The following is a 22,030-nucleotide window of genomic DNA, read 5'->3' as shown; positions in this document are numbered from 1 at the left end:
AGGGGACCAGATTTTGCAACACTTTGGGCTGTTTCCAGCCAAACCAAACCAGTTTTGAAGTGGCTTCCAACATGAATTGGTCAAAGCGGTCAACAGCTCTTGACCAGCTGCCAGGCAGGCCACACCGTGACAACCCATCTGGGTCTGCATCTCCCTGTCTAGGCAACAGGAACTGGGAGGGCTGTAAGAGCAACAGTGACACCACCTTGGTGGCACGGCACCGTGAGACTGTACCTGTAGTTGTGGAACCAATTGATGACGGTGTTGGTCTTGAGGTTGAGCTGGAAGGAGAGCAGCTCGATGGTCTGCTGGGAGGGGTAGGGCTCCAGCTGGTAGGCTTTCTTCAGGGCTTCCTTCTCCTCCGGGGCCAGCACCACCCGTGGCTTCTTGATCTGGAGGAGGCTGAGGTCCTGTGGCTGCAGGCCAGGGCTGGCACACTCAGAACGGGCGCTGGGGGACTCGCTGTCCGAGCCGGCGCTCATCAGCCCGTAACGCCGTTTCAGGTAGGCTGCAGGAGAGGACACCCAGCTGTGTGCCACTCACCCCCAGTCCAGGGAGACCCCGGCTCGGCCAGCACCCCAGACCTACTGGGGCTGCATCGCCTTCGCCCTCACCTTTCTTCTCCAGCTTCTTCATGTCACGCAGCTTCTCCACGTTGTGGGGGTCGTTGAGCCAGAGCTGCATGCGGACGAAGGGCTCCCTCCCCTTCAGGCTCAGCTTGTGCCACGGCTTGGGCCTGGAGAGGAGATCGGACACCGAGCCCTGCGTCAGGCCCAGGATGCTCTCCCCAAACAGCCGCTGGCCTGGCGGAGGAGAAGCAGAGGTGGTTAGAGCTGGGCAGAGTCAGTGGGACGGGTCCTACAGTCCCCCCATGGAGCAGGTGGACCCCATCTCCCAGCCAGCATCATCCCAGGATCCCCGCAAGCACCCGCAGTGAACTGGGAGGGGTCTGTGGCTACGGGAATTGGGGTGATCCATCCATGCAGCCTCACCAGCAGCTCCCGAAAACCCAGGTGGGGAGAAGCTCCGCACCTAAATTGTTGTCCGTCAAGACCTCCTTGACCTTCTTGGTGATGGAGTAGGTGTCCAGCTCAGGGGACATGGCCACAATCTCCTGGATGCCCACAGGTCCCTGGCTGTTGGGGTACGTCTTCCCACCCAGCACAGGTGTGGACCGGCTCTCAGGCTGCTGATTTTCCTTGCTGCTCTCCAAGGCCAGGGTGAGGGGCTCCTGGCAGCTCTTCTCCTGCTCAGCAGGGCTGGGAGGCGGCGAGGGGGATGGCTGGGGCTCCACCGGGCTGGCTGTGTGACAGCAGGGGACAGGGGTCAGTGGGAAGGTGGCAGTGGGGAGTGTTGGGGACCCAGTGGGAGTGTGAAGGGCATTTTGGGGGGTACCCGGGGCTCTGCCCTCCAAAGTGGGGATGCCAGTCAAGTATTCCTGGGGGCTATGGCAAAGCAGGAGCAGCCAGTGGAATAGTTGGAGAGAAAACACCATTAATATAAAAAAACCCCAACAAACCAGTTACTTTTTCATACCAGGCACAAGCAAGGATTTTGTTTGTGGTTCCTCTTTTTTTTTTTTTTTTTCTTTTAAACCAGATGACTTTCAAAGACCAAAATAACATTTGAGGAACTGTTTAAGAGCCTTAAATTGTCAAAGTGACTAATTGAGGTGGTTCAAACCAGTTGGATGCATCAGAGGAGAGGGGGATGAATGGGGCTTCCCAGGATCAGTGTAAGGGTAGAAGGTGCTGGGACAGGGGGAGGATGTGTAGGGCAGATGCACAAGTGCCAGGGACACCGATGGCACATGGGGACTGTGGGGATGATGGTGGCACTTACCCTGGGAAGGGGTCGGCTGCTGGCTGATGCCTTGGCCCAGCTGGTCAGTCAACCAGAGCTGCATGCGGATGAAGGGCTCCCGACCCTTCTGCGTCAGCTTGCTCCATGGCTTGGGCCGTGACAACATGTCACTCACGCTGCCCTGGGACAGTCCCAGCACCTGGGCACCGTGCAGGTGTCACTGGGCTGCTGCCTGCCCTCCGTCCCCACGCCAAGGGAGGGGAAGCAGGCTGCAGCCCTGCTGCCAAGCCCGTGGCTCCACGGCACATCCAGACCCCTTGGCCCCAGCCTGTGGTGCTGGGATGGTGGTGGGTCTCCCTGGGGTACCCAGTGGGCTGGGAGGATGGTTCCCACAGGGTTCTGCATAGGGGACAGGGTTTTCCTAGTGAGAAGTGCCACCAACCAGTTGGTGGTGGCCACTGGGAGACTGCTCGGGGTTGGGTGAGACCCTGAGGACTCAGCATCCTCCAAGGGGAAATCCACTGGGGAGAGTGGGAACCCTGGAAGGAGCAAGTGGAGGCCACTGATGAGCCTCAGGCTCTGGGTAGCGGAGCAGACAGGACACCAGACCCCCCTTCTCCAGGCTGGTACCTTCTCTCCAAAGATCCTTTGGCAGATGCCATTCTTGGCCAACTTCTCCTTGACCTGCCGGGTCAGCTCCAACGTGTCCACCTCCCTGTACATGTACATCTCGTACTGCTCTGGTGTCAGTGGTGGCACGGTGGGCTTCAGGGTCCGTGGCACGTAGGCAGGGTAGTAGGACAGACGACCACCCGGTGCCGGCTCCGCGCCCGCTCCCTCCGCCTTCATCTCCGCCAGCCGGTGGGGCTCGTCGTCTGCCGGCGGCAGCTCGTCCTCGTTAGCACCGCCCTCGCCGGGCTCCCCCCGCGGCCAGGCTCGGCCATTGGCCATGCTGGAGTAGCTCGAGGAGGAGGAGGAGAGGGAAGGTGAGACGGAGGTGAAGGGTCGGCTGAGGAGGGTCCGCTCTGACGCCCAGTGCTGGTCAAAGTAGGAGCCAGCATCACCAATCTCTGACTTCACCTTCCGGATGATGCTCTGGACAAAGGCAGCAGGCGAGAGGACAGCCAGGGGGGTCTGTGGGGGTCCAGGGCTGGCCCTGCTCCCTTCCTCCTGCTTGACGTAGGTGGGGACAATGTTCTGGTTGACGGTGGCCAGCGTGGAGCGCTCAGTGGGCGGCGTTTCCCCGGGGCGCCCGCTGCCCCCCGACTCCATCTCCAGCAGCGCCTGCTGCTGTGCCTGCATCTCCCGCCGTGCCTGCTCCAGGATGCTCTTGATGGCCTCCTCTGAGCTGCTGCTGCCCGCCCCGTTGGCCACCGCCTGCGACGCCGATGGCGTTTTGGGCTCCCCTGCAAACACAAAAAACAAGGAGTGTGAGGAGCCCCCAGGAGCAGCACACACAGTTTTACCATGCGGCCTTAACTCAAAATGCTGGAGAAAAGGGATTTTATCCCAATCTGGTTTGGAGTGCTCTCCACTGAGTGGATCAAAAGGACCAGCAGCAGCACCCACAAAGCAAAAGCTGCGACACCCCCAGCTCAAGGTGAGCTGCTTTTGTGATGATGGCAAAATAAATCCCATTACCAACGACGGCAATAGACAAACATGTTTGTTTTTCCTGTCTGTTTTTCCACCGTTCCTGTCTAATTTAATTCTCCAGGATTCTGCTTTCTCAGCAGACTACCTGGTTTAATGTATTTCATTTCTTGTAATTGACTGTGAGCGCAGCTGCTTTAATGATTCCTCCTGCCAGATGGGTTGTGCATCCTCATTTAATCATCTGGTTTGGGGCAGGGGGGAGGAAAGAGCAAATCCAAAGTTTCCAAAAGCCCAGATACAAATGCTGCTGCATGAAGAGTCTCCCATCAGTATTTAGCAACATTTCCTCCCACCATGTCCCAGATTCCTATGGGTGTCAGCAGGAGAAATGCCAAATAAAGCCCTTGCTGGCTCAGCTGCGGGGATAACCTGGTGCTGGGCACCCAGTGCCACCCTGCCCAGGACCATGCTGGGCTGGCAGAGGCTGGTTAACATTACCTAGGGGAGGCAGAGACCCTCATGCAGGACACCATCGATTTGGTGGATGTTTCAGTGTGCTATGGGATCCACAGCCATTCAGCACTCAGCCACCCCTCTGGGTGGTGCTTCCCTGGGGCCAGCCCCACAGCAGCACCCACCTCCCTTCTGCGACTCAATCTCCTTCTTTGCCTGCTCCAAGATGCTTTTGATGGCATCATCAGCGCCGGTCTCTGGTGTCCTGATCCGTGGCGTGATGCTACCTGATCAAAGGGGCAGGATAACAACTTTGTCACCAGTGCTGGTTTTACAAGCTCCACTTGTATGTCAGGAAGTATTTACTGCTCCTCATGTTCAGTTATTTTTAGAGATGCTGGTTTTAAGATAAATGTCACTCCTGATTAGTTGCGAGCATGGGGAGTCCTGGTAGCCTCTGCTGCCAGCTCTTGCCTCCAGCATGGATTCTCCCGGCCACCTTACTAATCTCATCCAAGGGCACCTGCTTCCCACCAGTGTACCAGGTGCTGAGCAGAGACATGGTCATGGGGACCACAGCCTCAATCCCTGCCACCTTGCCTTCCTGAAGGGTTAATGCTGGGTTGGATCCAGGGGACAAATCAGAGCCCTCTGGGTTGAAACACCAGCAGATGCATGGACCAGCATTGCCCTGTCCCCCTCTCCCCCTCTGCCACCATGGGGACCCAGGTGACCACCAAGACAGGGCCAGGAGCTGCCACCCCTGTTACCATTTCATGGTGGCACTTACACCACACTGAGGTCCTGCAGCATTAAGACTTAATTATTTTAACAAAATATTTCCCAGTACATTGATTCATACACCACGAAACAGCCTGATGAATAATTAAATGGCACTTGTCAGAATAAATGAGTAAAGCACATCCGGGGATGCAGCCTCGACGAGGGGTTGTTAATTGATGCCATTTCCTTGCCCCCTGGGGTAGTTCATAGCATCGCAGAATCCCAGACTGGTTTGGATTGGAAGGGACCTTAAAGAGCACCCAGGTCCAACCCCCCTGCCATGGGCCCTCCCACCAGACCAGGTTGCAACCTGCCCTTGAACACTTCCAGGGACAGGGCAGCCACCGCTTCCCTGGGCAACCTGTTCCAGTGTCTCACCACCCTCATAGTAAAGAATGTCTTCCTAATGCCTAACCTATATCTCCCCTATTCCAGTTTAAAGCCATTCCCCTTCATCCTCTCACTCCCTACCTTTGTAAAAAGCCCCTCCCCAGCTTTCCTGGAGCCCCTTCAGGCACTGGAAAGTGCTTTAAGGTCTCCTTGAAGCCTTCTCTTCTCCAGGCTGAACACCCCAACTCTCCCAGCCTGTCTCCAGAGCAGAGCTGCTCCAGCCCTCTGATCATCTTTGTGGCCTCCTCTGGCCTCAATCCAACAGCTCCATGTCCTTCTTGTGTTGGAAACCCCCAGAACTGGACACACTATCCAGTTGGGGTTTCACCAGAGTAGAGTAGAGGGTGACAATCCCCTCCCTTGACCTGCTGGTCATGCTGCTTATGACGCAGCCCAGGATACTCTCTGGGCTGCACCCTGAGCGGGGGCACCATGAGGCACAATCCCCAGGTGCCACCAGTGACTCTGCGTGGCCTCGCTGCCCACCTTGCCAGCACACGACGGGCATCCCCGCCACGGCGCTGGGCAGGACCCATCAGCCGAGGCCACCCGAACCACTCACCTCTCTGGCGCACCTGGATAGTCCTCAGGGCCAGCACGTTCTGCTCGTCGGAGAGGAACTGCTTCATCTTGATGAACGGCTCCTTGCCCTTCACCGTCAGCTTGCGCCAGGGCTTGGGCCGGGCCAGGATCTCGCTGACAGAGCCCTGTGACAGCCCCAGCACGTAGTGCCCGAAGACCCGCTGCCCGATGTTGTGCTTCAGCAGCTGCTCCTTCACCTGGAAGGCGATCTCGGCTGTGTCCAGCTGCTCCTCCTCGGCAGAGCTGCCCGTGCTGCCCTCGGACGGCTCACTGGGTGGGCTGGGGGCTGGCACAGTGCTGGGGGGCCCAGTGCTGCTTTTAGCCCCCAAGAAAGTGGAGGGGAAGGGTGGGACCCCCCCAGCATTCTCGCTCTTGAAGGCAGGTGGCTGGAGGTTGGGGGTCTTGGGGTCCCCCAAAAGCCGTTCGCCCCCCGGGAAGGGGGACAGAGAGAAAGTTCGGGGGCCGTCGGGGGCCAGGCCGGGAGGAGGGGGGAGGGGAGCAGGGGAGGAGGGTTCATCCGACGGGGCGTGCTGAGGGGACGGGTACGGCTGCTCCAGGCCCAGAGAATCCTTCCCTGCCTCGTCCTCGGAGTGATCTTCCTCTAGAGATGAATGAGAGAGAGGGAGACACACTAGAGTCCCCCCAGCCAGCGGCCCCTGGTCACAGAATCCCAGACTAGAACTTAAAGATCATCCAGTCCATTTGGATGGGCAGGGACACCTCCCACTAGACCACCTTGTTTCAAGTCCCATCCAGCCTGGCCTTGAACACATCACTTGCCCCCAGGGATGGGGCAACCGCAGCTTCTCTGGGCAACCTCTTCCAGTGTCTCACCGCCCTCATAGTGAAGAATTTATTCCTAATGTCTAACCTAAATCTCCCCTCTCCCGGTTTAAAGCCATTCCCCCTCATCCCATCACTCCGTGCCCTTGTAAGAAGTGGAGCCTTCCCTTCTCCAGGCTGAACACCCTCAACTCTCTCAGCTTGTCTCCAGAGCAGAGTTGCTCCAGTTTTCTGACCATCTCCATGGCTTCCTCTGGCCTCAATCCAACAGCTCCATGTCTTTCAGCGAAGCGTCTCCTGCCTCAGTTTCCCCAGGTGCCATCCCACCCCTTTACCATCCTCCCTGCTCCATGGATGGCTCTGGGCTCCTTCCCACAGCTGGAACACAACCCAGCCCTTCCACCCCCATTCCCAGGGCTGCTACAGAACCAGGGAACCCTACCAGTGCTGGCCAGCATGTTGGGCTTCTCCAGCAGGTACTTCTGCGAGGGATAGAAAGCCTCCTTCCCCAGCAGCAGGGCCTCCTCTGCCTTCGATATGGTCTGCAAGGAGCCAAGCCGAGATGGGAAAAGGCGGCGGAGGCGCCGGCGGCCGGGCCGGCAGGCACAGCCCAGCCCGGCCAGTGCGTCGGTGGGAGCCGCGGCACTTGCCTGGGGAAGGCTGCAGCCAGCAGCAGCCACCTTCATCGCCTTCAGGATGCTGGGGGGGAGACAAGAGGGGTGACCTGGCGGGCACAGCTTCCCGCTGCCATCGAGCCACCGTGTGTGATGGCTGCTGCAGTGAGCCCCGGGTGCTAGCAGCAACCGGCTGGCCAGGGACAGCACGTGCAGATGCTGTTTCAGTTCATACCTTAGCTCTGTTTTTATCTCCTCATAGTCTGCCTGCGCCTGCAGCTTCTCCTCCAGCTTCTGTGGAGCAGAGGAGGGGAATCCTCGCAGCTGGCTCCCAGAAAAGCCCTGGTACAGCCAGGCCCACATCCCCTGCACCCCAGGAAGCCCCAAGCCCCTCCGGGCGCACCTCAATGGCTTCATTCTTGGCAGCCAGCTGCCCCTCCAGCTCGGCGATCTGGTTGGCAGAGGACTCCTCCAGCTCCTGCAGTGAGCTCTGAAGGTGCTGCACGTCTTTCAGCAGCCGCAGGATCTCCCGGTCCTTGGCAGCCAGAGCTGCCTCCAGCCTCGACCCTGAGCACATGGAATAGTTCACTTTGTCCTGCCGGGAGAGGGGACACCATCAGCTCCCCGCCACCTGATGCAGGGACATGGGCCACCCTCCCCAACAGAAGCAATCCCACGAGGAGCCCTGTGGGATGGAGACCTGGAGTGACAGAGCCATGTGCAAGGACAGACCTTTTCTCTGCCCCTACTGGTCTCCCGGGCACATCTGCTTGGTGCTAAGGGGGTGCATGTCCTCCTCCCTGCAAGAGCCTGGGGCTGCAGGCAGGGCATGGCCAACACTACCACCTCCATGGAGGAAAAATACCCCAGCCGTGGGCATTTTTGGCTTGTTTCCAAACATGGTGGGCTCTCCCGAATGCAAAATGGTGCTTCTGAATGCAATGGCTTGCTCCTAAGCACAGTGGGATGCTCCTAAACATGCGAGGGTGCTCCTGGCTGTTATGGGATGCACCTGGCTATGACAGGGTGCTCCCGAATGCTATGGGGTGATCCTGGCTACAGTGGGATGCTCCCAAGGTCAATGGGGTGCTCCTGCCTGCTGTGAGGTGCTCCTGGATACAATGGGGTTCTCCCAAGGGTAATGGGATGCTCCTGCCTGTGACAGATGCTCTCAGTGGCCCTGAGGGGTGCTGGTGGCCCCCCAGGGGTTCTCCTGGCCCCAAGGGGTGCTGGTGGCCCCCAGGGGTGGTCCCAGTGGCCCTGAGGGGTGCTGGTGGCCCCCAGGGGTGCCCTCACCCCGGCAGCGCCCGGCGGGGAGCAGCAGGCCAGGCGGAGGGAGCTGTTCACGGCCGCCAGCTGCTCCCGCAAACTCTCCACTTCCCTCTGCGCCGCCTCCGCCCGCTGCAAGAGAGCAGAAAGCCCCTCAGGCTGGGCACCCGGGGCTCGTCCCACCCCACACAGGGCAGAGCCAGGCCCCAGGATCCCCACCAACCCACCCTGCTCCCACCATCATCACCATAAACCCTTCCACGGATTTTGGCTCCTAACATGATTCCCAGGCTCAATCCCTGGGCACTGGCTGCAGCCCACCTCCAGGACACTACTTTTTTTCCACCCAAAAGGCCATATTTACATGCAAATTGCTCTTTAAGCCTCTTTTTTTTATCCATGCACATTTATTTGTACCTACATTTTCAGAAGTTAATGTAACTAATGAATAGGAATTAGAACCAGACCTAATATGCCAGAAACCAACACCAGGCTGGTGTGGATTGTGCCCTAAAATGCTCAAAAGGCTGGAGGTGACAAACATTGGCTCCAGCAGCCAAAATGGAGCCTGGCAGAAACCCAAACACACCAGTGAGCCCCCCAAAATGGGGCTCACTGTCCCAGCACTGTGCCCTGCTCACGGGGCAGGGGGTCCCAGCAGCCTGGTTCAGAGGACACCAGGCAAATAAAACCAGAGCCCCCCTTTGTAGGGCTTCCCAGTCCTGGAGCCTGGTCACAATTTTTGGGGATAAATGTTCAGGTCATGGGGATGTTCAGGGTGGAAAGGAAGCAGGGGTAGATGCCCTGTGCTGGCTGGAAAGTCACCTCCTGGCTCACCTGGTTGGCTTTTTCGAGGTTTGTCATGATCATGGCTACTTCATCTGCCCTGTGACGAGAAAGCAGGAGGTGTCAGTGGGTGCGGAGGCACAGACACAGCTCTCCAGCACCAGCCAGGGCTCCTGCTCTAGGCTTAGGGACCCCTGTGACTTGGGGTGCTGCTGAGGTCACTTGAAGTGTCTCAGCTCCTCAAGCCACTTGGCAGCTCGATTTGGCCTCGGGCACACAAAAACATCCAGGCACCACTGAGGACTTACTTGGAAGCAGCTTCTTCATCGTATTTACACCGCAGCTCCAGCAATTCTGTCTGGGTGGCCTTCAGTGCTGGGAAAAGGAAGAGGAGGGTGAGCCCCAGGGTGGGGGCTTGATCCCACCACCATGGCCAATATCTCCTGCCCTGGCCCCCCTACCTGCATGGAGCACTTTGATCTTCTCCTCTGCCTCTCCCAGCCGCGTGGCCAAAGTGACCTGTGCTTCCTGCAGCCCCCTGCCAGAGACAGGCATCACCCATGGGTGATGGCAGCCCCACGACTGTGCCCACCCCCCAGTTCCCCTGGGGACGCCCTCGCTGCATCCCCACCCTCAACCCTTGGTGACGCTGGGAAAAGACCCACTGGAAAGCATTCAGGTCATGTTACCTTGTGATGTTAAAGGACTTACTACCCTGGTTGTAAAAAAATTCATTTTGGGCTGAAAATGGTCCCAATCCCTGTGGCTGAAACCCCTCTGGGGAGGTGGCAGCCCACCCCTGCCTGTTATTAATTAGAGGGAGGGGAAGCAATCAGGGAAAAGTTGTTCTGCATTATTTATAGCCTACACTTGCCAGGAACTTACTCCCAGAGATCTGCAATTTAGGGTTTAAAGATTCCTCATTTGTTTCCCAGTGCAGCATGTTAAGGAATAACAATGAAGGCACCAGGAAAGCTGGGATCCTCCAAATTAAAAGGCCATTTAATGAGGTTCATCTGCCAACCTGGATTTAACCCATTTGTCCCAGCAAAGCCACATGCCAGGGAGATGGCATGAGGGGCCAACAGGAGGGATCTGCCCTTGCTCTGCCCAAAAACTGCCTGGGATTGGGGATGGATGGACAGACGGATGCTTGCAGTGCCCAAGACCACATAACAGGCTTCTGGGCAGGATGTGTCCACTCTCAACCCAGACAGTAAAGGAGGTGCAAAGGGAAGGAGGAGAGGGAAGGACAGACAGACAAGAGTGGGGACAGAGCCGTGTGTCCCCCAGGCACCCTGAAACGACCCCGGCCGCAGGGTGCGAGGCCCCAAGCCCCTGTACTCACGTACTTTTGCTTTTCTGCCTCATTTCTCTGCAGCGAGGTGTCAGTGCTCAGTGCTTTGCCCTCGACACTGGGGAGTGGGGCCTCGGCCGCTGCCACGAGCCCGGCCGCGGGGGATGTCCCCTCTCTGCGCCCTGCAGGGGGACACGTTGCACACAGTGGCACTGGGGACAGCAGTGGCGGCCACCGGGGGCCACGGGCAAGGGTTCTGAGACCCCCTGTATCCTTGGGATGCTCAGAGGCACGTGGGGGGACCCAGCTGGGGACTGCCACTGCCACCTTTGTCTGATGGGGTGGCCTGTGGTGGGGGGTACCTTTGATGATGACAATCTCCGGGTGCTTCTTCCAGGGGCCACCAAGGTCTTTCAGGGGGGTGGGTTCAGGCTCGAGGCGCTGGAGCTGCTGCAGCCGGTCCTCCAGGCTCCGGGCAGCCTCCAGCACAGGAGCAGGGTCTGTGGGACACAAAGGTGGCAATGAGAGGCAGGGACACCTGCCACAGCCCCTCCTACCTCCCCATGGACCTTCTGTCACCATCCTCACTACCTACCCCAAGGCAGTTGCCCTCAGCACCCCACGTAAAACCAGAGTAGGAAGGGGTGCCAGGTGCCATGGGGACACCCCTTGGTCCCACATTTTCTATTGCCATCCACAAAGCTGTTGGTGTGCTGGGGAGACGGGGATATCTGCTCCCTGCCCAGACCATGCAGGGGGTCCTGTCACCTCCCCGAGTGAGCCGGTGACACCCACAGCTCTGGTGGCCCCGTTTGGGGGCAGACAATGGCCTGGGTTTGTGCCGAGGTAAGCAGGTGTGCGCAGAGCCGTCCGTCTTCCCTCTGTCAGCATTACACTATCATTAGCTGGTGTCTGCTCAGCAGGGTGTGCCATTATGTCTCCCAGGGCTGATGTAATTATACATTGACATAATTAACCCAGCAAGCCCATTAAGCAGGCCAGCTAAAAATTCATCTATAATTATTTGTTGTGTGCATGCTAATGAGTCCATCTGCACTGCCATTGTACAACATGAACAAATTAATTTACAAGTCTGGATTTTTTAATAAGTTCAAGAAAATGCCTCCTATTGAGCCAGGTTAATATAGGTTTGAGGATTCGGTTTGTGTTTTGTTGTGTTGTTTTTGGTTTTTTTTTTTTTAGGAAAAAAGAGGGAAGAAAATAGATTTGAATTCTCCAGGGTCATGAAGTTAGACAAACAGGGAAGTGGGACAGAGCTGGGTGTGCTGCTGTACAGCAGGGACACGTGGCAGGCATCCAAGGGTGAAAAATAAGAATGGTGATGGGAAAAAAAATCAAAACAACTGGCTGTCCCTGCTCTGAACAGGATGCAGAGCAGGTCTTCTGCTGAGATAGCAGTGGTGCAAGATGAAGGACGTCCAGCACCACCAAGGCTGTGCCATGGGATTCAGGGTGGTCTGGGACTGTGCCAGCACAACTGAAGCACTGGGTGTCTTTGGGGTGAAAATGCCCAAAAAATGCAGGATTTGGCCCGTGAGCCTCGCTGTGAATGCCCAGCATGGATGATCCTGGCGAAGGAGCAAAGCCAGGACCTATGTCCCCCAAGATGGGGTCTGAGGGTCCCCCTGACCAGCTCTTGCCCTCCCATTCCACAGCATCGCTGCCATGGGGTGAATGACTGCTGGGCCCCACGTGCTAACACAAAAGAGACCCCGGCACATCCTTTTCCACAGGGAACAACCTCTCTTCCCTGCACAGGACACCACAGAGATGCTGGCCAGAGCTTGACCACAGGGTCTCAGCCAGAGGAGGGTGCTGAGTGCTGCTGTCACAGTGCTGCCTTTGGCACTGAACAGGTGACTTGGCTCTGGCTGGGACCTCCTGGGTGCTCATGGCATCCTGTGGCTCCCGGCACCCTTCAGGCCACTTCCCCACCCACGGATGCAGGAGCGTGCCACGGCAGGGTGTCACAGTGCTGTGGCATGGTCCCAAACCAGACTGGATGCTCTCACAGCCATTAATAACACCCATAAGTACGCGAGCTGAGATAACGACACGGCTAATTAAACCCCACGCTCCAGGGCCCCAGCTCAGGGGCTGCGGGGGCCGGGCGTCCCCCCCACACTTCCCCAGCCCTAGGGGTGTTGGCAGGAGGCTCAGTGCCAGCCACCTCTGCAGGGATAAGCACCAGGACAGGCCCTGTCTGATCTGCTCTGGCAACTCCTCTCACCTCTGCCCTGAGAAATAAATAACATGGCAGGAACCAGCCCAATTGATGGAGCTCCAGGGATTTTCCAGGGGTCAGTGTTTTCCCTCCTGTCAGCCCCAGCCCTGCGATACCCCCACCCACTGCTCCCCGTTCAGAGCCAACATCCCAGGACGCAGTGAACAGGCGTAGAGCTTATGGAAGGGAAAAGAGCCAGTGGTGATCCAGCTCTGCCACCCATGTCAGCAGGGGCAGCACTGATGCCAAATGCCTGGGCTGGTTTAATTCTACCATGTTGATACCAGGCTGGGAATGTGCCATCCTTGGCTGGGAGGCCGGCTCTGCCACCAGGCACCACGTGTTTGGATGCATTGAGGGGCTGGGCACCAAGCTCATGCCAACCTCACACCGACCTCGTGCCAACCTCACACCGACCTCATGCCAACCTCACACTGACCTCATCCCAGCCTCACACCGACCTCATGCAAACCTTACTTGCCCCAAGTTCACACCATGCTTGTGCCAAGCTCAGGCCAACCTCATGCCAAGCTTGCACCATGCTCAGACCACCGTGGACAACACCTCCTGCTGCAGGGCTGGAGAGAGGAGCCACTTGAAATTGAGCACACGGTCTGCTCCCACCAAGGCCCTGCAGACACCACACGGAGCCACGCGGGAGGGCTCAGGACACTGACCATGGCACAGGGGACAGTGTCGGAGGGAGGTGAGAGGAGATGGCACTGAGAGGAGATGGCACTGATGCCATCGTGGTGACACCAGTGGCACGGCCGAGTGACGCCAGAGAGGCACATGCCAAAATGGGACCTCGGGGCACCACCTGCCTGCTAGCTCATGGTGACACATGTGCCAGCAAGTCCCTGCCACAAATAGGCCCTGGTGTGCTTATCTATTGCCCCATACGCTCCCCCACTTCTATGTATTTTACATATGTACATGTATTTTATATATAGTAAAAAATAGAACATAACATAGAATTATATAATGGTTTGGACTGGAAGGAATATGTAAGATGTATACTAAAACATAAAATATCATATATAAATATATTAAGTCCTGCCACTAGCTGGCGTTATTGGCTGTCCTTTAGTGGCACCAGCAGTGCCACCAGCAGGGATGGGGACAGTAGGCAGGGGTCAATTCTGGTGTCCCCAGCACGGTGAGAGCAGGATCAGGGGTCTTCTCCCTTGCTGGAGAGGGTCTCTGCCACCAGCAGACTCTCCCAGACACCCCACCGCAGCACCGTGTGGCTACCAGAGCAGCTCCAGGCACTTGTGGTGGTATGGGGTGGGGAGGTCCTGAGTGGTCAGCACCTTCTCCTGAGCAGACAGAGCTCCAGGGAGCACCTGTGTCCCTGGGGACTCACAGATCATCCCTTACCCAGCCTTTGGCAGAGGTTTCCATGCCAGGGGCTGAAAGGTGACAACTGCTCCATGCTGCTGCCCAGCTCCAAGAGGAGCACAGGACACCCACAGTGCATCTGTGGTGCATCCATGTGCATCCACATGGCATCCACGAACATCCATGTACATTCACAGTGCAACCACAGTGCATCCTCATGCATCCACAGTGCATCCACGTGCATCCCTGTATCTCCATGGCACATCCACAGTGCCAACCCCTCTCCCTCTGGGATGTCACCTCCTCCACCCCCATCCCAACCTGCACAAACACATCTACTGGCGCCCTACGCATCCCTCCACCAGTCAGAGTCAGGCTTAAATCAAATCATCCCCAACAACAATGACATTAATTATGCTTTTAACACATTTTACTGCTTCCCCCCTTCTCTTCACGCCACATCTGTGTGAACAATATCCCAAAGATTTACGGTTTTCTCCCGTAATTACAGACACACACCAGCTCACTTATCAAAATACTTGCTGAGCAATCAGGCTCCGTTACAGTCTCTGCCAGAGATTTGTGTTGACAGCAGCCATTCAAAGCCAAAAAATGTCGAATCAGGACTTACAAAGTGTCACACAAAGAGTTCACCCAACAAGAGACACACGGACAAACTGACGGCCGGGGGACAATTTGGGGAAAAGGAGGGGAGAGAGGAGCAAGGGAAGGATCCTGTGGGATGGCAGGGGAGGGAGGAGAAGGTGTGTGTGTGTGGAGATCACAGTTTGGGGTGTGCACGTGTGTGCATGCGTGTGCAAGGAGGAGGAGCACAGCGGTTGCGCGCAGGGAGGGAAGATAACTGGGTTCTGGAAACCGAGCTGACATTTGGTTCTTGTAGCACAGGAGAAAATTTAATGAGGACAAAAATATGTCTCCCTAATTCCCCTAAGAAATCATTAAAACATTTTGTTATTCCTAAATGTCTGGAAAATGAATCAGTGGCCCTGCAGGAGCCCTTCTGTGCATCTTCAGCCATTCGCAGCTCCCTGTCCTCACCGTGCCAGGGGAGCCCTGGGCAGGGAGCAGTGGGGAAGGGGGTCCTGGCCTCTCACCCTGCCCTAGCACCCACTCTGCCAACACAAGCCTGGAGGCTACCCCGTGCCTCAGTTTCCCCCTCCCAACACGTCGAGCAGTGCCGGGGCTGCCCCTGGGGGGGTGGTGAACTTACCGTCAAAGAGACACGCGGGGACGGCCGCGGTGCTATGACAGGGGCTGAGCAAATGTATTCCTTTCCTAACGTCAAGATGCATTTGGCTCAGGGGCTGAAACCCAGCGACGGCAAAAGCTGTTCCTGCTCCTCTCTCCAGCGGGTATTTCCAGAGCACCAGGGGACGCCAGGCGTGCCGGGATGGGCTGGCTCCTCTCGGCACCGGCACGCCGCTCGTTAGGCAGCCAGGTCGCTGCTGTGTTGCTTACCTGGAGCTTCGATTAATTGCTTGTAAACACTCAGGAAAGTCGTCTCAGCCTCTTTGCTTCTCTTACTAAGTGCAATCACCTGCAGGGAAATGGAAAAAGGGGGTGAGAGATGGGCTCAGGGGAGGAAACCGGCTCTGCCGGGCCACCGGGACCCCTGCCACCCCTGCTCAGTGCACGGGTCCCCCCCGGCACAGCTCTGCTGGCTGCCTTTGGCTAAACCCTGCTGCCATGTCACATCACCCTAAATCATTGATGTGCTCTGAGTAAATGAAAATTATAATTTAATGTTGGCATTTAAATAAGAAATAAAGAAGCCTGCCCGTTGCTGCGCTGGCCGGGCCAGATCCAGCACCCAGCCTTTCCTGTACCGCATGGCTGGGGTGATGCTCCCACTAGCCCCTGGAACCTGGATGGGGACACAGTGCCCCTCTGACCCCCGGGGGGCTGGTGACCCCCACACTGGCTGTATGGTGCGGAGACGACGTGCTGCCTCGCTAATAACCCAACACCACAGTCATCTGCTGTGCTCCCATCCAACATTGATGAGCATGAATCATTTACCCCCTGGAATTTTTCAAGGCTGCTGCCCACCAGGGTCTGGTGCATTTTGTTTGCCAAGGGTCTCCTTGTACACCCCTGCAGTGGATGGGATGCCAGTGGGACACATGGACCTCGGTGTCCCTGCTATGGGAGCCAGGGATGAAGGTGATCCATTCCGTGTCAGAAAACACCCAGTTTGATCCAAACTGGGCCCCTGCGCCAACTGATACTGGAGGAAGAGACACCGACCCAGCCTTCAGTGGCGGCAGACGTATTGCAGGATCATCATAGAATAGTTCGGGTTAGAAGGGACCTCAAACATCATCTAGTTCTAAGCCTCCACCATGGGCAGGGACACCTCCCATCAGACCAGGTTGCTCCAAGCCCCATCCAACCTGCCCTTCAGCACTGCCAGGGATGGGGCAGCCACAGCTTCCCTGGGCAACCTGGGCCAGGGTATCACCACCCCCATAGTAAAGAATTTATTTCTAATGTCTAACCTAAATCTCCCCTCTTTCAGCCATTGTAAAAAGTCCCTCCCCAGGTACTGGAAAGTGCTCTAAGGTCTCTCTGGAGCCTTCTCTTCTCCAGGCGGAACACTCCCAATATTCCCAGCCTGTCCCCATAGCAGACGGCCTCCAACACGCTATTACCCACAACAGACTAGTTAATTAATCGACTCTTAAACCATCAATTGGCTAATTATCAAATGAAACCCAAACTTAGTGCCTCAGCCCGGTGGCAGCTCCCACGCCGGGGCATCCTTTCCCTTCTCGGTGCTGGCGGAGCTCCCGGCTCGCCCTGGATTGCCATTCCCTGTCACTCAAACTCCAAGCAAACCCCTCATTTGTAATCCAGCAGCTACCTGAGCAAACTGCCTTCGCCTTGCCAGGCTCACAGGCGCTGGAGCACAAAGATCATTTTTCTATTGTTACACTTGTATAAAGCCGGGGCTTTTTATAGCATCTCGTACACAAACCCGCGTCCTCGGCGCAGTGTTTCCAGCAGAGGAGGAACCTGGGGGTTTTTCTTCAGCCTTCTGCAAAAAAATGCCTGGCTTCAGGGTGCTCTGCAATAAGAAGAATCCGGCAGGAAAGGGAGGGGGGAGGCAGCCAGTGAGGGGTGGCACTAGGAACCCTGCTTGTGGTCCTTAAGGACATGGAGACACGGTGGGGCTGGGGTGCCCCAAGGTGGCTGCCCTGCGTGATCCCCATCCCCCCTCTGCTTCCCACACCCTTTGGATTTTGGGTGGGAGTGGGCAGAGCCCATCAGCTCAGTCCTGCCATGGGGTGACAGGGACACCCAGACCTGCTTTAGAGGAGCTTCACCTCCCCTGAGATGGTGTTGATCCAAAGGGTGCAGAGCAAAGAGCCGGCCCTTAGGTGTTCTCCATCATCACCTCTCCATCACCCAGACCTCCATATTGGGCTGTTCCCACTGGATTTTATTCCTGAAGTCACTTCATAAAGACAAAGGGCTTTTCAAGGGGAAGATCTGACGCCTTTCCCTCTCCTCAGCAGTGCCGATGGAGATCTGAGCATTCCCCACCAGGAACATCGTGGCTCTGTGGTGGACAGGAGCCCACAGCATCTTCACACTATGGTTCCATGAACCTCTTACCTCCCCATGGCCACCAGTCACCATCTCACCAGGGACAGATCCAGGTTCCTGCCTGGTTCATATGAGGGAATGAGGCGTTCACCCACCTCCAGCCCTATCCCAGGGGATGCACGTGAAGCAACTTCTGACCCATTAACTACCACCAGCATCTTAACTGGAGCCACAGGACCTACAGTTTGCTGGTGAAGGAGGCATTTCATGGCCATTTCATCAGAGGAGGCATTTGGGGACCATTTCACTGTCCCTGGCTCCTGCAGGTCCCCCTGTGCCAGGCTCTGGCTCAGGGCTGCCATGTTTCAATCCATTCCGATCCCAGAGCACCGCCAGTGCAGCCAATCAGCAGGATGATGAGCCATCAGCTCTTCCTGAATGCCACTGAACTTCAAGGAGGTGCTAGGAAATAAAATTAAATAAAAGGATATTGAAAATTTTCAGCGACCTTTTCTGGATAGGGATAATTCACCAAAATGCCAGGGGTGACTCCTGCAGTGCAGGGCACAGCTCACCCCAGCTCCTGAAACCACTGTTACTCCTCAACGGAGAGCTTAATTAACACGCAGAAGAAGCCCAAATCAGCCCTGAAATTGAGGGGTTTGTAGAAAAAAAAAACAAGCCCTGGCTCTCTCAGGACAGAAGCTGGGCCAAACCCTGTGTCCCTCCCTGAGAGTGATGTCACCTGTGTCATCAGAGGAGATAACAGCTACAAATGGGGGAGATGAACATCTCTGCAAGCAGCCCCAGCAAAATGGGGTGGGATGGTGGCATCTCCACTCCCCCCCTTCCCATTGGTGACACTAAATGCCCCGCTGGCCACTCGCCGGGCTCTCCCTCCTCAGGATTTGTCCATGTACTATTAAATTCTCCCCTCCCACCCCAGCAGCAGCACCAGGCTGAAGGTGAGGCCCGGCAGCCGCGCGGGATCCGCCGCCGCGTGATGAATTACATTTCCGCGCCGGGTCCCTTTCATGGCTGGTGACTTTCCAGCAAAGCAATTATCACTGCAGAATGCGTAATAGCCTAATTAATTACTATTGTCAGGCTGGCCTCCGCGCCATGATTATACCTTCCGAAGCCAACTTTTTAAAACATTTGGAAGCAGAAATATTGTTATAATTGACTGACAAAATGGTAAAGCTCCCCCGGCGCGGCGGAGAGGACCGACAGTCTGAGCATCCCCTCTCCAAAGGCGCGGGATTTGCATCGGCACCGGCGCAGAGTTTATTCTTCCATCCATCAGATCAAGTGCAGGATAAGTAGTGGGTTATTTCCATCTAAATACTGGTGGCAGCAAACCACAAATGAGCTCTTTTTCAGCGGAGAGGAACAGCTGTCGGGGGGGAGAAAGCGGCAGCAGAGACCCCAAATGTTGAAGAAAACTGATGAAAAAAAAAAATCAATTGATGCAAGATTTTGCTTTTTCCTTGCTTTTTTTTTTTTTTTCCCCTGATGTGTAAAGAAGTCAGGGAGAGCGGGAGGGCTGTGAGGGGGGAGAGCCTGGGAGGGAGCTGCTGTCCCCAGGAAGAGCTATGGGGGATGGGGACTGGTCCCCCGTGTAGACGGGGGTCCCTTGTCACCTCCCAGTGCCCCAGGTCTGACCAACTCCTTAAATCCATCACACATCCAGAGATACACTGGGCACCCACAGACCTGCTGCACATGGACAAGCCCATTGCACACAGACATAGACCCTTCATACATGTGCACAGACCCCTCACACACGTGCTCAAACCCATCACACACATGCACAGACCCACCATATACACCCATGCACAGCCCCATGGCAGCCCCCAGCCCCATTCTGCCCCCCCCCCTTCCCACTCCTCCCACCCCCACACCCCCAGCTCCCACCATTCTCACAAGGCCAAAAAGCAATTCATGTCAAAAAGATCAATAATATAAAAATAAAGCCTGAGAATTCTAGTTAAAGGGAACGTCACAGAAATATGTTGTTCACGTTCATGATTCAGAGATTAAAAAAAAAAAAAGAAGAATCAATAGAAGTTCTTCAGATGATGTTATTTCTAATGAGAAATATACCCAGACTGCTGCAAATAACTGCTTAACGGAGAAAAAAAAATGCATTAATAATTTACTTTATAAAGCATAGGATCCCGAATGCAAGAAAATTGCTGCTGGATCTTAATTTTGTTGTAATACTTCCTGACAAGTTCAATGATGCTTTGGCAAAGTTCCTGAAAGCAGAAGATGTTCAGCTCATTAGGTTATTTTCTTTCCCCTCTTTTTCCACAGCATCCCGGCCCAGCCAGTGCTGGGAGAAGGTGCTGGAGCTTTTCCCTTTCCCCACATGCCAGGATTTCTTGGGCTGAGCCCCCAGACTGAGGCTGGTGCTGCCAGGCAGGAGCATCCTCCTGCCTCCTCGTGACACCTGTCCCCAGCTGAGCTCCAGCCACCACCCAGCAAGCAGGGAAAATATTTCAAGCTTATTTTACCAACATAACTTAAGACATTTCTTTTTCCACCAGTTGGTTTAGTCGATTTCTTCCTTAATATTTTTTTTCCTTAATATTTTTTTTCCTTAATATTTTATCCTCTTTTTTTTTTTCTCCAGTCTTTTTTTTTTTTCTCTTGTCTTTTTTTTTTTTTTCCTTCTCTTTATTTTTTTAGTGCATCTGCTGACAGTTGGCAACTCCAAACCATCTGCTGCCAGCACACACACACCAAAAGGTTTCAGCATTGAACGCAACGTGGCTCAAAGGAGCAGGTTGATTCCTGACCGCTGGCATGAGAAGGTGCCACATGGGTGGGTTAATTCCCAGCAGGGCCAGATTCCTGCACAACATTATTTTCCTGCAAAATTGCTCTCCTCTGAAATTATTTTCCTGCAAAATTATGCCAACTTCCCAGGGCAGTGGCTCAGGTCCTGGGAGGAGCAGGGCAGTGATATGTGGGTCTCTTCATCCCTTATCCAGGTGAAGTAGAGGGATGAGGGGCTTCCCACTAGTCCCTGGCTTTGGGATGGAGTTGGGATGGAGCTGGGGTGGGCCCGGCAGGCAAACAAACCCCAAGCATCATAAAGTTTCACCTCCCATTTAGCAGAACAAAACTTTTAATTTAAATGTTTTCATCTATCTATCAGAGTAAAAAAAAAATAAGTTTAAAATAATGACTGTAATAAATGAAGGTAATTAATTGTAGTTTGTTCCTTTACTGTCTAGTCAGCTTAATTTTACCTTTTCATCTAATAATGAGAAAATAATTTTTGTGCTCTGAGGGTTAATGATATGTAACTGCAAGAGCTGCTAATTGCATGTTGCAAACTATTCATCAAAATCCCCATCTGCGCTACTTGATTATGTTTGCTAAATTATTGCTTTGAATTATCTTTCATAAAGCAACTTTTGTAATTAGCAGGGCTTTTGCTTTGCTCTTTTCTCCGTCACAAGGATATTCAAACTTTGTCCGTCTCAAGCTGCTGCCACCAAACTGCCAGCATGGGCAGCTCGTGGTGACAGACAGAGAGTGCCTTTCAGCTGATTTTGGGGGGGTGGGGGGAATAAAAACCAGGTTTATTTTTTACAGGTACAATTTATCCTCCTGGCCCTGCTCCTCTGTCCTCAAGGAAAAAAATATATAGGAAGGAAGCAGGAGCCTAAATATATATGATGTATTTGGGAACGGCAGGGAGAAGCGGCCCCAAAATCCCATCTGTCCCCACCCAGGGACATAATTTCAAAGTTATGGTTGTTTTGTTGGGGTTGGTTTTTTTTTCCTTCCCATTTCCAGGAAGAGGAGAGGGAAGGATTTGCATTCCTGACCCCACTGTTATGGGATCCTTCTCACCCTGCAGGAGATGGAACACTTGGCTCTCCTAGGCTGGTGACCATGGGAAGGAAGATAGTAAAGGAGTTGTTTAAACTGGGAAAAGAAAGAGAGGGGAAAGAAAGAGAGGGGAATACAGAAAGAGGAGGAAAGAAAGGAAGAGGGGGGAGAGAGGAAAAAGAAAAAAATATCTAGAAAAAGAAAAAAGAGGAAAAAGAGATAAATGAGATAAAAAGAGGGAAAAGAAAAAATTAAGAAAGAGAAAATAAAGAGAAAAAGGAGGGGGGAAGGAGAGGAAAAAAAAAAAAAAAAGAGGAAAAATATTAACAAACATGAAAAAAATGGGAAAAAAAGAGAGTTAAAAGGGTGCTGAGGACCCCACAGTCCTCACCCCAGGAGCCAGAGAAGCTCTTGGGTGTCCATCCTGCACCTCCTGGCCCTGAAGCAGCCCAAAAAGCCAACCTCAAGGGAGCAGAATCCACCTTTTGGGATAAAATCCCCCCAAACCTCCTGCAGAATAAAGACCCTGGGGAGGAGGAAGGCAGCAGCGAGTCGGGAATCGCATCCTGCTCTCCCTGACACCTTCATAAATCTAGAGCCACTTGGGCAGGGGCTCCCCAAAGGACGTAGCTCATCTTCTCGTAGCTGATCTAATGAAGACTATTGGAA

At 54.9% G+C, this 22,030-nt stretch overlaps 1 protein-coding gene across 2 annotated transcripts in view; it reads right to left on the bottom strand.

Moving 5' to 3' along the window:
• Positions 1-22,030, bottom strand: part of CUX2 (cut like homeobox 2) — a 64,738-nt gene that overhangs the window by 2,700 nt on the left and 40,008 nt on the right. Inside the window, exons 2-18 of one of the 2 annotated variants that reach the window (XM_051634374.1) lie at positions 15,422-15,500; positions 10,719-10,856; positions 10,412-10,538; positions 9,521-9,597; positions 9,368-9,434; positions 9,111-9,159; positions 8,301-8,405; positions 7,408-7,599; positions 7,240-7,298; positions 6,833-7,089; positions 5,588-6,208; positions 4,038-4,139; positions 2,434-3,209; positions 1,843-2,002; positions 1,033-1,302; positions 615-803; positions 235-508 (exon numbers count right to left, since the gene is read on the bottom strand). In XM_051634374.1, coding sequence (XP_051490334.1) covers positions 235-508; positions 615-803; positions 1,033-1,302; positions 1,843-2,002; positions 2,434-3,209; positions 4,038-4,139; positions 5,588-6,208; positions 6,833-7,089; positions 7,240-7,298; positions 7,408-7,599; positions 8,301-8,405; positions 9,111-9,159; positions 9,368-9,434; positions 9,521-9,597; positions 10,412-10,538; positions 10,719-10,856; positions 15,422-15,500 — 3,542 coding nt within the window. Of the gene's footprint in view, positions 1-234; positions 509-614; positions 804-1,032; positions 1,303-1,842; positions 2,003-2,433; positions 3,210-4,037; positions 4,140-5,587; positions 6,209-6,832; positions 7,090-7,239; positions 7,299-7,407; positions 7,600-8,300; positions 8,406-9,110; positions 9,160-9,367; positions 9,435-9,520; positions 9,598-10,411; positions 10,539-10,718; positions 10,857-15,173; positions 15,501-22,030 lie in introns of those variants that run through there. The other variant, XM_051634375.1, reaches the window with a different exon arrangement.

Source organism: Apus apus, chromosome 16 (genome assembly GCF_020740795.1).
Source record: "Apus apus isolate bApuApu2 chromosome 16, bApuApu2.pri.cur, whole genome shotgun sequence".
Lineage (NCBI taxonomy): Eukaryota > Metazoa > Chordata > Aves > Apodiformes > Apodidae > Apus > Apus apus.
This window is presented reverse-complemented; position numbering and strand designations above follow the sequence as displayed.